Raw genomic sequence first — 14,025 nt, 5'->3', positions numbered from 1 at the left:
TGTTAATGTGTATGTATCTATTTTTTCTTTTCTTGTCCACTAGAACTATTAAAGTCAAGTTTTACTGCTGGAAAATAAGATGCTACTGATTTAGGTTTATCCATTTGTATTCACTTTATTCTAAACTCTTTACCAATTAAAATTGCTTTGAATTAATTCCTTTAGCATCTTCTAACTCTAAGGTTAGTGCTTTTCCTTCTATCTGAGGCCACATTAACAACTACTCGTAAGAGCTGCATTCCCTTATTACAAGAAGTGTAATTATGGTTTTTCTTCTAGGTGGCAAATATTAAGAAGGAGACCCATATTTTGTGGTATAAAGATGAAAGGGAGATATCGGTGGATGAAAAGCATGACTTTAAGGACGGTATATGTACCCTGCTTATAACAGAGGTAGGTGACTATAAGTGTAAAATGTATACATTAGTTCTGCACCCTACTTTCTCTCCAGAAGCAGAGACTAGATTCTGTATTCCTTTGTCCTGGGCATTTGTAGTATCTTACTTCTAACTGCTCCAAAGATCCGTGCCCTGACTTCATCTAAAAAGCAAGCTGTAGGAACACAAAAGCCTCTCTCACCTTGTGATATGCATGGATTTGTCACATATCCAACCAATATCAGCTGGGAGTTAAGTGGATCCTTCTTCATTTGCTCTTAACCTAACGATAACTTGTGTCCTAAAAGTACAATCAGAATAGTATTCATATAAGTGTAGATTTTTATCTCCTTTTTGTTTAAAAGAGCATACCTTTCAAATATATGAAGGCAGAGCAAAAGATATGGACTTATTAAGTCTCAAATCAATTATAGCCATAGAGGGTGAAAAATCAGGACTGCTAGGTCAAATTATAATGGATAGGTTTATCTGCAAACTATTCATTGCTCACATGGTTAAATGTTGTTCAGTGTGTGTTTTGATGGCAGTTCTATAAATAACAGGGCTTTAAAAATGCAAACACCAACTCTGAGCCACGATAAGCTACAATGTGGTATATGTATCCCTCCCTTAGTTTTCCAAAAAAGATGCTGGGATTTATGAAGTTATTCTGAAAGACGACAGAGGAAAAGATAAGAGCAGATTGAAGCTTGTGGATGAAGGTCAGTCCAGCAGCTGCTGGGGTCTGTTTTGTGTGTTCTACATACAGGTTACCAGAATTACAAGTGAGACTGAGCTGGTGATCAAAGTCACGCTGATTTTTTTATCCACAGATTTTGCTTTAATGGAAATTCCAGCAGAGTGAACTACTGTTATATTGAAAAATACTTCATTCTAAGTTCCCCTAGAAATCAGAAGTGTACTTTTGATCCTCAGAGAATTTATAGTCCACAGTCCACCAGGGGTTTATTTTCAATATAAATCATCATTTTTGTTTCAACCCTATAAAAAATGTTACAGGATCAAAAACTGTGAGAAGCATGTTGCAAAATAATCCACCCTTAAATGATGACAAGAAAGATTTATATATGAAACTCTAAGCCTCTAAGTTATTAGCAGAGCATGAAAGTAATTTCCACTTTTCAGAGACTACTAAGGACATAATACATCATGATAGCAAAGACCTATATGTGACCCACAAACTTCCAATTTTGTTCCTGAACAAGATCTTTAACATATTGCTAACAAACAGCAGAAGTCTGACTTTGATTTCACCTTCCTAACTCTTGGTGGAGACAGGACTAACTGTGTTTATTGGCAAAAAAACATTATTAGGCTACAAAATATCAGATTTATAGATGGTTAATGTATTATGAATTGATAACACAGATAAGAAAACTTCCTCTAATAGGAACTAAGGCTTCCTGGGACTTAAGAAGAGACTCTTAAAGCCAAGAAACTTCCTGGAAATCTTATTGTGGCTCTTTCTCTAGAATGTAAATGTGGCAAAAGTTAGAGAATTGGAGGGGAAAATATCAAAATAAGAGCAAGGACCTTTTACAACTTGATAAAAGTGGAATTATTCACTCCAAGAACACTTATTTTCAATTGGTCAACAAATTTATCTTGTGACCAGTACCCTCCACCAGATAGAATGTTTTTGAGAGCACAATGCTGATAGTTCCGAGATTTGACCTTAAAATGAGCATTTCTTTGCTAAAGTTTTGTCTGTGAATCTCCATCCACAGCCTTTCAAGAACTGATGACTGAAGTATGTAAAAAAATAGGTAAGTTAAAATGTTCTCACCATGACAGTGCTTCATTATTCTTCTGGATGGGTTTACAGGTGTATGAAATATGCTATTTTCTTCTTTCAGCTTTGTCTGCTTCAGACCTGAAAATTCAGAGCACAGCTGAGGGCATCCGGCTGTACTCTCTTGTTACTTACTACCTGGATGACCTGAAAGTTAACTGGTCCCACAAGTAAGTAATGGGAACTTAATTGCTGTGTAGAAATTCCTTTTCCATTGAAGTGAAGAAAAAAAAAAGTTGGAAAAACAACAGCAACTCTCTGTACTCTCAGCTAAGGAGTCTTCTGACCTCTGAGGCCTGATGTTGATGAGTATAGGACAGAAGCACCCAGGCTATTCCCTTTGTGTGAGTTAGCACTTTGCCTCAACACATATAGGGTGAAACCGGTGAGGCCTAGGAGCATGTCTCTGTGACCAGGGAAGTGCCATAATTCGTGCACATCTTTATAATGTGATCTCCACCTCCAGACAGTTGTGTTTGGGCTCCCTCTGCTTTGCAAGTATCCAGAGCCAGGTGCTGATTCTTTCTTTCTACACACAGCTACCCATGCTATGATCTGGAACAAAACTGAAGCAGCATGTACCAAGAGACACTAAATTTCCCACTGTATTAATTAGTGGCCTAATTCACCAAAGAAGCCTAATCTGAGAAGTTCCCAGCTTTGTTATTGTTGTTTGTAGCAATTGGCATAGTTGGTTCATTAGCATGTTTCTTGTCCTCCCTCGGAAGGCTTTGAAGATCTCAAGATCACTTTGGGAAAATGTAGTTGAACTGAATTGAGCCTGAAGATCTGTTCTGATCTCGGGCTTCCTTTGTGGAGTTCTAGAGGGGTTCCATTCAGGTTGACCTCTGGGATTCCAAGAGCCAAGATGGGTTTGTAAGTCAAACCAGTTCTCCCATTTATACTGTGGATGTTATCCTAACCTCTGTGCTTCCTTGAAATTTCCTGAGCTGAAAGAGAGCAGCAGCCTGGCAGAGAAATCTGATGGGGCACAGCCGCCTTCAGTCCACACTAAGGATGCAGCTGACACTCATTCCCCAAGTCTGATGAGACCCCCTGAGCAGTAGGTCACTGCGGCACCCCCAGGAGGACACAGATAACAATGGTTATATCTTCCCTTCAGTGGGTATTTACAATATACCCGGTACTTCCAAGCCATTTAGATGTATGAATTCATTTAACATATCCAACTCTTTGGAGAAGATACTTCTTACTTCAGTGAAGAGGAAGTTCGGGCTGAGGGAGGTGACTTGCCTGAGGTCATACAGCAAAGTGGTGGATGAGGGCTCAGTCCAGGCAGCCTGGCTCCAGAGGCCCCCTGTCATGGCACTGGCCCTGTGTTCAAGTTGCATTAGAAGTCTTGGTTAACATTTAACCAGAGCTGGGTCCCACAGAACAACCATTTGTGTTTTCTTTAAAATGACTTTCCTATTATGTAGAACAGTGTCTTATTTATTATTATTATTAATTTCCTGAATTCTTAAAAAATGAGAAGTGAAAGTCCAATGTAGAATTCTTGGGGTTTCATTCCTTTATCCAATTTCTTTCAGAATATATTGTAGGAAAGTATAAATTAAAATAGATCAAATTCCAGGAAATTCCTCTGTGACATCTAAGACATTCTAATATATCAGTCTGAAGAATAAGAGAAAATGAGGTAATTGAATCATCAATCAAAAAGCTTTATACATCATCTCTAAAAGAATTACTTGTTCAGAAAACTTAGAACACTGAGTTCTGAACAAATTGCTATTAGACTAACAAGGTATAAACTTCTTACATCACTTGGTTTACTAGTCATTTAAATAAATGTTTTTTTGTGTCCACCTGCCTATGAAAGATTCAGGAGTCAAGGATTGTGTTCACTGTCTTTATGTAGGTATGTGACATGATGAAAAAAATACTTGAAATGGGTTTTAGTCTTGACATTGCTCCTCTCTTTCCATTGATATTAAGCAAGTTATTTAATTTTCTGAATCTCACTGAATAATACCTGCTTTATCTCATAACACTGATGGATCCAACAAATGAATGAAATTAATGGCACTTTGTAAACCATAAAGTGCTTTACAAATTTAAGGTACTATTATGCATGTTAGCCAGAGATTAAAGAATTCAAACATTTATTCTGTCTTTCTAGCAAAGCAGAGAACTGTCTGTCTTTCTAGCTCTCTAAGACAAATATATTGCTCAGGTTAAAGTCTATAGATACAGATGGGTTCCTTTGTCTTACATTTTATGGCATTTTAATTTTAATATCTTTTATAGAATGTGCTGTATAAGAAAAAGCTGACTGTTTGAAAACAGAAACTTTTTGGTGGAGATTTTTATTTTTCAAGGTTTTTTAAAAGTTTATTTTGCATATTGTAACTATAAACAGAATTAGAAAATACATTTATAATATCATATTATAAGTTAGAAAGTATTTATAACATATTATCCATAGTTTTCCTAGTCATATTATGAACATTTCGGGATTATACCTTAGTCTTTTCTCTTTGCATAATTGTTAATAAAATTAGGTAGTTCTAGTGCCTTTTCCCCTTATTTCTTTGAAGTTACTTTTAACATCATTGAGAGTACATCTACCTGTACCTTTCTCTTACTTCCTCTATAACAGCGACATTTCTAGATCCTCAGATCACAAAACAAAGGGTTCTATTTGCTTGTATTCTCTTGCAAAGAACACAATGCTTGGGTCTGCTCTTGACCTACTGTAGAACACTGCGAAACTCACATCCAGGGACAGAGAAGGTGCCTCATTCATTTTGGCAGCAACTCTTCTTTTCATTCACTCTTGGCCTTACTAGTGCATAATTACTTGTGTTTTAAATAGCTCTCTAACAACATATGTCAATAGATGCCAGCCGCATGTGAACCTCCTTAGGCCTGTTTTTGATTAGCTTGTAAAATCCGATTTATATTCATAGAGCATCTGCATGAAATACGCAGTAACATAATATGTTCCCTGGCCTTTTCACTTTAAAGATTCCCTTAGTCCTACAAATAAGCCCAAGCAAAAACAAAGATAATTAATACCACTGAGAAGTATTGATGTTGCAATCTGCCTGGGCCCCACACTGCTATTGTGAGTTAAATGTGAGCCTCTCAGACGCCCTCCCTCACCCTTCACCCTGGGTCTTGAAATCCAAGTTTAGTGACTCAGGCAGGGCCCATCATTGCTCTGAAGCTGTAGACCACATGTGGATCCCATATTATTTGAAAGCCTGTAAAACTTTATGGTAAGACCATCAATAAGAGACAAAGTAAAGGTCAGCTCTGGATGAAAGCAAACAATAATGATGTTTTCTTTGATTTGAACAGTGGGACTGCTATTAAGTACACAGACAGAGTTAAGAGCGGAGTCACCGGGGAGCAGCAGATCTGGCTGCAAATCAGTGAGCCCACTCCGAATGACCAAGGGAAATATGTAATGGAGCTTTTTGATGGCAAAACAGGACACCAGAAGACAGTGGATCTTTCTGGACAAGGTAAATGGATATTCTGCAGGTTCAAACTTACTATAGAGGAGTGGGCTTTTTAAAAAGAATGAAAGGTGAGCCCTAGTGGTTTGGCTCAGAGGATAGAGTGTCAGCCTGCGGACTGAAGGGTCCCGGGTTCGATTCCAGTCAAGGGCACATGCTCAGGTTCCGGGTTCGATCAATGATTCTCTCTCATCATTGATATTTCTATCTCTCTCTCCCTCTCCCTTCCTCTCTGAAGTCAATAAAAACATATTAAAAAATAAAATAAATAAAAATAATGAAGGGTGATAAGAGGTCAATACACTTACCTATTGGAAGATGATTGGAGATTTTAGTAAAGCAATTTAAATTCAACCACAGTGGTAGAAGTCAAGAATTTCAATGGTTGCAGAATCATTGAAAAGTAAGCACTACTCTTTCAAGATGCATACAAAAGAAAGGCAGATTGATTTACTATCACTTGAGCAAGGACAAACACTGGAAAAGCATAGTTTTTATGGGGATTGAAATGTGATCATGTTCATGGATTCCAAGAAATCCACTGAGTTGGAAGGACTAAAGATGTGAGTGAAGGAAATAATTGATGTATCAGAGTTCAGAAGGATGGAAGGGTGGAGATCCAGGGCAGGGGTGGGAATAAGTGTGACTAAGCAATGACAAATACTGAGGACAGAAAGAAGCTGGAAAAGTTGGATCCTTATGGTTATCGGTTGAAAGAATAGGGGTGGAGGGGTGGTTCTGGAGAGACAAGGTAAGAGAATAAAGTCACAGGAGATGAGGAAAAAGGGCTTCCACCTAAGAACATAGAAAAAAGGCGATGTGTAGCTATTACTTAAAATATAAAAAGTTAACACATACAGTCATAAATAAAAAATTAAAAACACTGTGTGCCATTTCTCTCTCCTAGTACTGTATTCTTCATCTTATTTATTATTTCCTTAAAAAAATAAAATAGTCTGTATGAAGTTACCAGAAAAGATTGGGGACTGACTTTTTCTTCCACTTCTTCACATATTAAAATATAACGTAGCCCTAGCTGATTTGGCTCAGTGGATAGAGCATCAGCTTGCGGACTGAAGGGTCCTGGGTTTGATTCCAGTAAAGGGCACATGCCCAGGTTGCAGGCTTGATCCCCAGTGGGGGGTGTGCAGGAGGCAGCCAATCAATGATTCTCTCTCATCATTGATGTTTCTATCTCTCCCTCTCCCTTCCCCTCTGAAAAAAAAAAAAAATGCAACCTAAATATGTAATAGCTCTCAGTGTTTTAATCCTCAGAGAGTAGATTCATAATTTAGAGAACAGTCTTTCAACCCTGCCTTAAGTGGTTTTGTAATGTCTCTTAACCTTGCCCCGCCCACCATCATTGCTGAAGGGTCTCTGTAGGGAATGAGAGGCTGCCCCCTGGAGCTACACTCTCTGGGCCACACTGTGTCTGAGTCACATCCCACAGTGACAGGGGATTTCTTCTGCAGACCATTGGATACTTTGAAACACAGTAGAAAAAGGAAAATAAGAAGTGGATAGATTTAAAACTTAAAATTTTTTTTCTTTTACCCTCTGGCCCATCAGGGCTTATTTAACTACCCTGCTCTCAAGTCCCCCTTAAGCAAAAGGCTGTGGATTGTCTTACAGCCGGACACAGCCACCCAATGCAGATTGGTTCCCCCGTTCCTGACTTTCTCAGTCTGGCGTGGGCAGAAAGAGTACTGAACTCTTAGCCTGGTTTAGCCTAACTAGTCTACCTCCAGAGACGTTAAGCCTGGCTTTATGCTTTCATTTTTCCATCTAGAAAAGGAAGGGGGTGGGCTAGTGTTATATAAATGTTTTCTGTACAATATTATGATTCCTAGACCACAGAGGCTCTTTAAAGGCAAGGTGGGAGGGACTTCAAAACGAGGTTGCCTTTTCAGCTGAAGTCTTCAAAGTGGCTCACCCTGCAGTCTCAGGGAAACAGATTATTTAGAACTCTGTAGCTCTCCTTTCCTCGTCTCCCTCGCCTTTTATCTCTTCTCTGCACAGCGGAGAAGCATTGTTTCAGGCAAGCACGGGCACGCCTGTGGCTGCAGGAATTCCTTGTGCTCTTTAATACAAATAGGTGGGCCAGACCACGGGACATCGAAACATTTAACTGTCCAGCTAGGAGGCGATGGCATGTGGGATGATTTAATAGGAGAAAGGCCTATTTGAAGCTCAGGATGCTTATTAGACAACCAACTTTTATTTGAAACAGACCTTTATTCCCTTTTTATCTCTGGTGGAGCTAATTCTTGGCCTTCCCGTTTGAAGAGTTGAAGGCCTCTCACAGAACTGAGAACTTCTAAAGTCCACTATTTCATATTTTCTACCTAGAAAGTATTTGCTTAAGTCCATCAACTTGTAGAGTGAACACATAGGCACGGGGTCAGCTTATTTTTATCTGCACTGATCACATTGACCTCATGCTGCGAATTTAAACAGCCCCTCTGTGTTGTCAATTCTGGCTGAGCAAATTCTAACTTCTCTTTTTCCCCTTAAAGATTATGAGGAAGCCTTTGCTGAATTCCAAAGATTAAAGTAAGTCTGCTTTTGCCTCGCAAAGGCCAAGTGCATGCACTAATTTCTCTGCAACACCCTGCGTGCTGCTCCCCCACCTGAATAACAGGGAGGGCCTTTCCTTTAGACAAGGGCAGTGAAACCAGTGCTCCCCACTGCTGTGTTGAACAGCAGAATGTCTGTGGGGCCATGAGACACAGTCAAGGTTAGCTACTCTGAAACACCACTAAAGCCACATTCTTCTTTGTTTGTGTGTTTGTTTGTTTCTCTCAACCACAGACAAGCTGCCATTGCCGAGAAAAGTAAGTAAACCTTGTTCTTGCTTATTCCTAGCATAGTTTCAAAATGTAACTTTTATTTTCTATTATAACTGCAGATGGAAAAGAGTAAAAGCAGTTTTTTTGTTTTGTTTTGTTTTGTTTTTAATCTTAGGCCTTCTACATATGTTTTCATTTAGTCTCTTGAGTAAGGATGTCTATGAAAAGAAGGTCTCAGGTTACAGTGTAGGAATGTCACCCAGCTCTTAACTTGAGCCAGCGATTTAGAAAAATCTCCAGGCTGCAACTCATAAAATAGGTTGTTAATCACCTGCAGCAGGCACAGCGTATCAGAAACATTTGGGTACATTAAAGAAGAAAAGAAATGAGAATCTTCGTACATTTATATGAGGTAAATCACAAGCACTCCAGGTGTTCCTGAGAGCCCCGTAGGAGAGACAACCCCCAGTAAGGAAGGCCTCCCCTTCATTTCACTGGACACAGTCCCGGTGAACACACACCAAACTGTCAAGTCCACCCAGAAACGTGTTCTATCAACTGTTTGCTTCACACATAGAGATTTCAAGAAGGACTCGGTCTTATGGCATTCCATAAGTCACAGACTGATTCGTCATAATAACTCTGGTTCTTTAGCAGTGGGGGAGGCATGACTTGAAAAATGTTGAGGTTTAAAACTTGGAGTTGTCCTGAGCTGGAGTGGAAAGGGCCTGAGCAGGGGAAGGACTAGGAAGTGAAGTCATCTGTCTGCCTCGCAGTGAGTGGCTCCAGGCGACTCAGAATGGAACTTTACACCTTTGCCATGAGCTGCTGTCCTCCACCTTCTGCTCTTTCCCTCTCCCGCTCAGGCCCTGGCTTGTGAAGTGGCCGCTAGTGGTGAATAGGGCAGACGGCAGCACCAGGGGCCTGTGGGGAGTGTCCAGGGACAGGGAGTTTTTCTTGTTGGCACCCGAGTATGGCCCTCCCACTCAGACACACAAGCAAAGCCAAGCCTGAGGCAGCAGCAGTTGACAGCCACGCCCCATTCTTGAACTCTCTAGTGGGCAAGAAGCCCAACCTTCCCTCCAGTTCATGCACAGTTTCCTAAGATCACTGGGTCACCGCAGTTTAGAGCTGGAAGAGATGTTAGAGCTTTTCTAGCTCTCTGTTTTTAAACTTTTCCAAGCCATGGAACACTTAATTCACACAAAATCTTCCACACAGACCCAATATATAAAGTAGGTAAAAGCAGACTTACCTTCATTGGCTCCTTGACGCAATACCCCATCCTGACCTTCTCTCCGGCCCCCTCAGAGGAATCCCATGGACTCTGTGCACATTCTAACCAACCCTCCCCCCATTCTATAGATGAGAAGACTGAGGGGCACACAGTGGTGTGACACACTGAATATCACACAGCACGTGGCACAGGGACCCAGATGATGGCTTGGGCTTATGAGTGGTGTAAGGTGCAGTGAAGTCAGTGGGAGAATGCAGTCAACACTCAGCTAAAGCTTTAGCCTGACTTAGTGGAGAAGGGAATTGTAGAAATATGGGTCAAGAGCTACACATTCATGAAGCAGGCCTACAAATGAGACAGCGGCAGCCACAGCATTGGTATCAGAGAGGGTGATTTTGAGTAAATTACAGAAGGCATCCTTCCCTGGGGCTGAGCAGTCACACACAGGATACATGGCTCGGCTAGGGAGTTAGCCCTGTATTTCAGCACCTTGGCTGCACTTTGTCCCTTCACCTTGAAGCCTTTATACTCATGGCCATAGACAGCAGCCCTGCATAGTGCTACCAAGAACTCTCAGGATACGAGAAAGGGAAGGTTTATAGGGAAAGCCTCAAAGAAAGCCCATGTCTGCACGAACCGCCAGATCTCCCTGACATAACACTTCCAATTATGCAACCTTTTTTCATCATAGGGAAGCCCATAAAAGAGGCCACACTGAGCTTGGAGGCTGTCCATAGTGATCTGCTCTGCCTCCTCGAGCTGAGCCCCACTGAGCTGCAGAAGGGCCAGGACTGAAAATAGCCATGAAAATGATAGAGCAGGTCTTGATCCAACAAAGAGATCTCAAGCTGATATTTGAGGCACAGATAGAGGCTCCTGCACTCATGAAATATGTGTGTGAAGAAGGATTAACATTTCAGCATCACTGGATCATTTTTAACTTTTGCATATTAAAAGCAGGTATAAAGTTACTGTAAGGAGAAGGAGACTAAATTGGAAAGTTAGTTCCCTGGGGTGGTTTTGTGAATGATGCTCAATGTTTCAGTGATTAACCAGAAATGCCTATTCTTGCAGATCGCGCCCGGGTGGTGGGTGGTCTCCCCGATGTGGTCACCATCCAGGAGGGCAAGGTAAGCATGGAGCACTCCTGTCCCTGCTTCTTCCACACAAGGAATGGGTTCCAGTGCCTCAGACTTTGTTCTACCTTTTACGACACATACCATCCTATGCAATGGCTGCTTATGCTTGACTTCAGAATAGCCAATACAAGGTTCAAAATGCAGCCATTTTTCCAATCATCTTAATATGTTGAGCCAAGCATCAGGATGCAAGTATGTCTAATGTGGGCACTTGTAGACCACTTAGTATCTTTCTAGAGTTACCCTCTAAAATCACAAGGAGTAGAAAATGTTCAATCATAACTACGTGCCAAATGTAATTGAAGAAAGAAGTGACTTCTAACACCTAGTGGCAAAGGGGCTGTCTTATTAAACACCTCACCTTTGAAAGGAGACATGCTACTCCATGAATGTCAATAGGCTCTATTTCAATTGAAAACTGATTTCTGTTTGTAAGTTTTAAATTAGTATCACCTGGCTCCATAATAATCTCTGAAAAGCAATGAACATAATTTCTAACCTGGATTCTCTTTCTTCATCCCTGTTTCATTAAAAACAGGTTTAATGTCAACCCATGAACCAGGAGGTCACGGTTGATTTCCAGTCAGGGCACATGATCAGGTTTTGGGCTCAATCCTCAGTAGGGAGCGTGCAGGAAGCATCTGATCAATGTTTCTCTCTCATCGATGTTTCTATCCATCCATCTCCCTTCTTCTCTCTCTCTAAAATCAATAAAAACAAAAAACAAGTTTAATATACCAGTCATAGGGGTATGGGTATTCATAGTAGAATAAAACATTTTCTCACCTCAAAATGATAATGAAGACATATGATGGGTGATTGGAACTAGAGTGATAAAACAAGGTATATCTAAAGTTGAGTGAGAGGTAGGTTTCATCCACCTGTGTTTCTTCGTAGTGAAACATGACAACTGTATATGAAACAGATTGGGTAGAGTCTGGGGGAGAAATAAAACAAGGAAATGGAATTTGAAAATTAGTCACATTATCTGAAACAGCTGTTAGGATTCTGCTGCTGGGCTCTGTGACACAGTTGAAATGCACATGTGAGCAGGTGGTGATTATGGCAATGAGATGTCTCTACTGAGACAGAGTTTGAAATGCCATTTTAGAGTAAAAGGCATCTATTTATGTGTTTATGAAAGTGAAAATGGAGATGGGATCTGGAATAAGCATTCTCAAATCCGAGTCCCTAAGAAACCTTCTCAGGTTTGTGTTCAAACTGTAATTCACACAGGTGCATATACATAACAAGTTCAAACCCTGATCCGGGAGGTTTATATTTATCCTCCATTGAGTCATGCCACACCATCAGAAGAACTTTGAAGTTGGGTCATCATTATAGCTGATATCTCTCCTTTCCTCTCATAAAACCTGTTTTGCAGACACTTAATCTCACTTGCACCGTGTGGGGCGACCCGACTCCAGAGATCTCCTGGCTGAAGAACGAGAAGTCCCTGGACTCGGATGACCACTGCAACCTCAGGTTCGAAGCCGGCAAGACGGCCTTCTTTACTGTCACCGGGGTGACCACCGCCGACTCCGGCAAGTACGGGCTGGTTGTGAAGAACAAGTATGGCTCGGAGACAATCGATTTCACCATCAGTGTGTTTATCCCAGAGGAGGAGGCGAGGATGGCTGCCGCGAAGCCTCAGAAAGGCGACAAGTCCAAGTGATCAGACCCGCTGGGAGGGCACGCGAAGGAATCTGGCCTAGGCTACCTTGTGCGACTCGTGTGCAAATGGTTTGGCTAAGTGTAAGGAAGTCTTTGTGCTTTCTACTCCCTATTTTGGTTTAGGGGAGGAGAGTGGGGATTGTCAAATCTTTTATTCATATTTTTTAAAAGCACCAACTAATATTTTAATAGTTAAGAAAATACCATTGGTAGCACAGATGTTAGGAAAGGGTTTTAAGCAAAAGACCAGAAAAAGAGGGACATTGAATAATGATCAGAAAGCAGACGAATGTGCTGTGGAGCAGAGTTTGGATGTAGGTTGCAGTTACGCCCCAGTGTCCTATGAGAACGCGACTAGTTGTTAAGCAAACCAGTATGTCCGTGTGTTGTGGAGATAGCGGTGTGTATTTCGGTTGGCGGTCTTTTGATTTGGAGCCTCCTCGGTATTAATAAACAGTCCTCACACCTTTTCTCTTCTTCATCAGTGTTTCTCTCATTGTTACTGTTTGGCTGCTCATTTGGGTCTCTGCTGCATCTCTCTTGTCGCTTCTTGTAGCTCGTCTTCTGATTTAAATTCTTTGGGTTTAAAGCTGTACCTTCAGAGTAACATCAGGTAAGTCACCCAAGGTCCATTGAGGTTCAGAGGTGTGAAATTGCTCTGTCACTGTACATCTGTTATCTTACTGGACAATTAATTTATTCCATTGTTAAGATGCCCCAAGTAATTGAATGAGTTGTGTCAATTAAGGATGATAAAAGGGTCAGGGATGTCTAGTGCTAGAATTGGTGACTAAGGAAAAAAGAGCCCTCATTCTAAATTCAGAGAACTGCCAGATTCGGGGCCTACTCCTCTTCGCAGGACATGCCTACAGGCAGCATTCTGCTTTAGAAAATTTGGTTCTTCTCCAACTCCTAGTCCCAACCTCCCCCACTCCACACACACACACACACACACACACATGCGCGCACACACACACAATTGCTCACACACCACTGGAGCAAAATAGTAATGGTGAAATTCCTGTCAAGGGTCAGGAATGGGACAACAGACTCTCTTACACTGTTAGAAGGGGCACCTAAAATCCTCTCCTATGCAAAGTTCTGAACTGGAAACTGCATCTCATTTGACTGTTGCCAATTCCCTTGTCCAGCCAAGTGCCCCAAGCTATTGCTGTGACATTGAACATGGGCAGGAGAGAGATGCTGTACTGTCACTAGCAGGCATGGCAAGTAATGAGATCCCTGAGAGTCCAGGGGACCCAATGGAGGGCCGCTGACCTTAAGCAGTCTAAAGCTCTCCCTCCCTCAGCAAGGAGGCTCCTTCTGGGCAAGGGGACCCAGAAGGAAAGTGGACACAGCCTGGGAGCAGAGAGAGGAGGAAGGGATGAAGTAGGGGTGGGTTTATGTGTCAAGGAGCTGTGCAGGTGAGAGGCCCCTAAGACTTTACACAGAACCTAAATGCACCCCTCACGAGACCAACAGCAGAGTCCCAGTGTTGGGAGAAGGTGGAG

At 41.5% G+C, this 14,025-nt stretch overlaps 1 protein-coding gene across 1 annotated transcript in view; it reads left to right on the top strand.

The window, feature by feature from the left end:
- Positions 1 to 12,988, top strand: part of MYOM1 (myomesin 1) — a 110,959-nt gene extending 97,971 nt beyond the window's left edge. The window contains exons 29-37 of the mRNA XM_081096938.1: positions 280 to 393; positions 1,012 to 1,099; positions 2,126 to 2,164; positions 2,255 to 2,360; positions 5,515 to 5,681; positions 8,192 to 8,228; positions 8,487 to 8,509; positions 10,776 to 10,831; positions 12,225 to 12,988. Of these exons, the coding sequence (XP_080953064.1) occupies positions 280 to 393; positions 1,012 to 1,099; positions 2,126 to 2,164; positions 2,255 to 2,360; positions 5,515 to 5,681; positions 8,192 to 8,228; positions 8,487 to 8,509; positions 10,776 to 10,831; positions 12,225 to 12,515 (921 nt within the window). The 3' untranslated portion in view covers positions 12,516 to 12,988. The remainder of the gene's footprint in view (positions 1 to 279; positions 394 to 1,011; positions 1,100 to 2,125; positions 2,165 to 2,254; positions 2,361 to 5,514; positions 5,682 to 8,191; positions 8,229 to 8,486; positions 8,510 to 10,775; positions 10,832 to 12,224) is intronic.
- The last annotated feature ends 1,037 nt before the right edge of the window (positions 12,989 to 14,025 follow it).

This window comes from Myotis nattereri (assembly GCF_964212035.1).
Source record: "Myotis nattereri genome assembly, chromosome: 8".
Lineage (NCBI taxonomy): Eukaryota > Metazoa > Chordata > Mammalia > Chiroptera > Vespertilionidae > Myotis > Myotis nattereri.
This window is presented reverse-complemented; position numbering and strand designations above follow the sequence as displayed.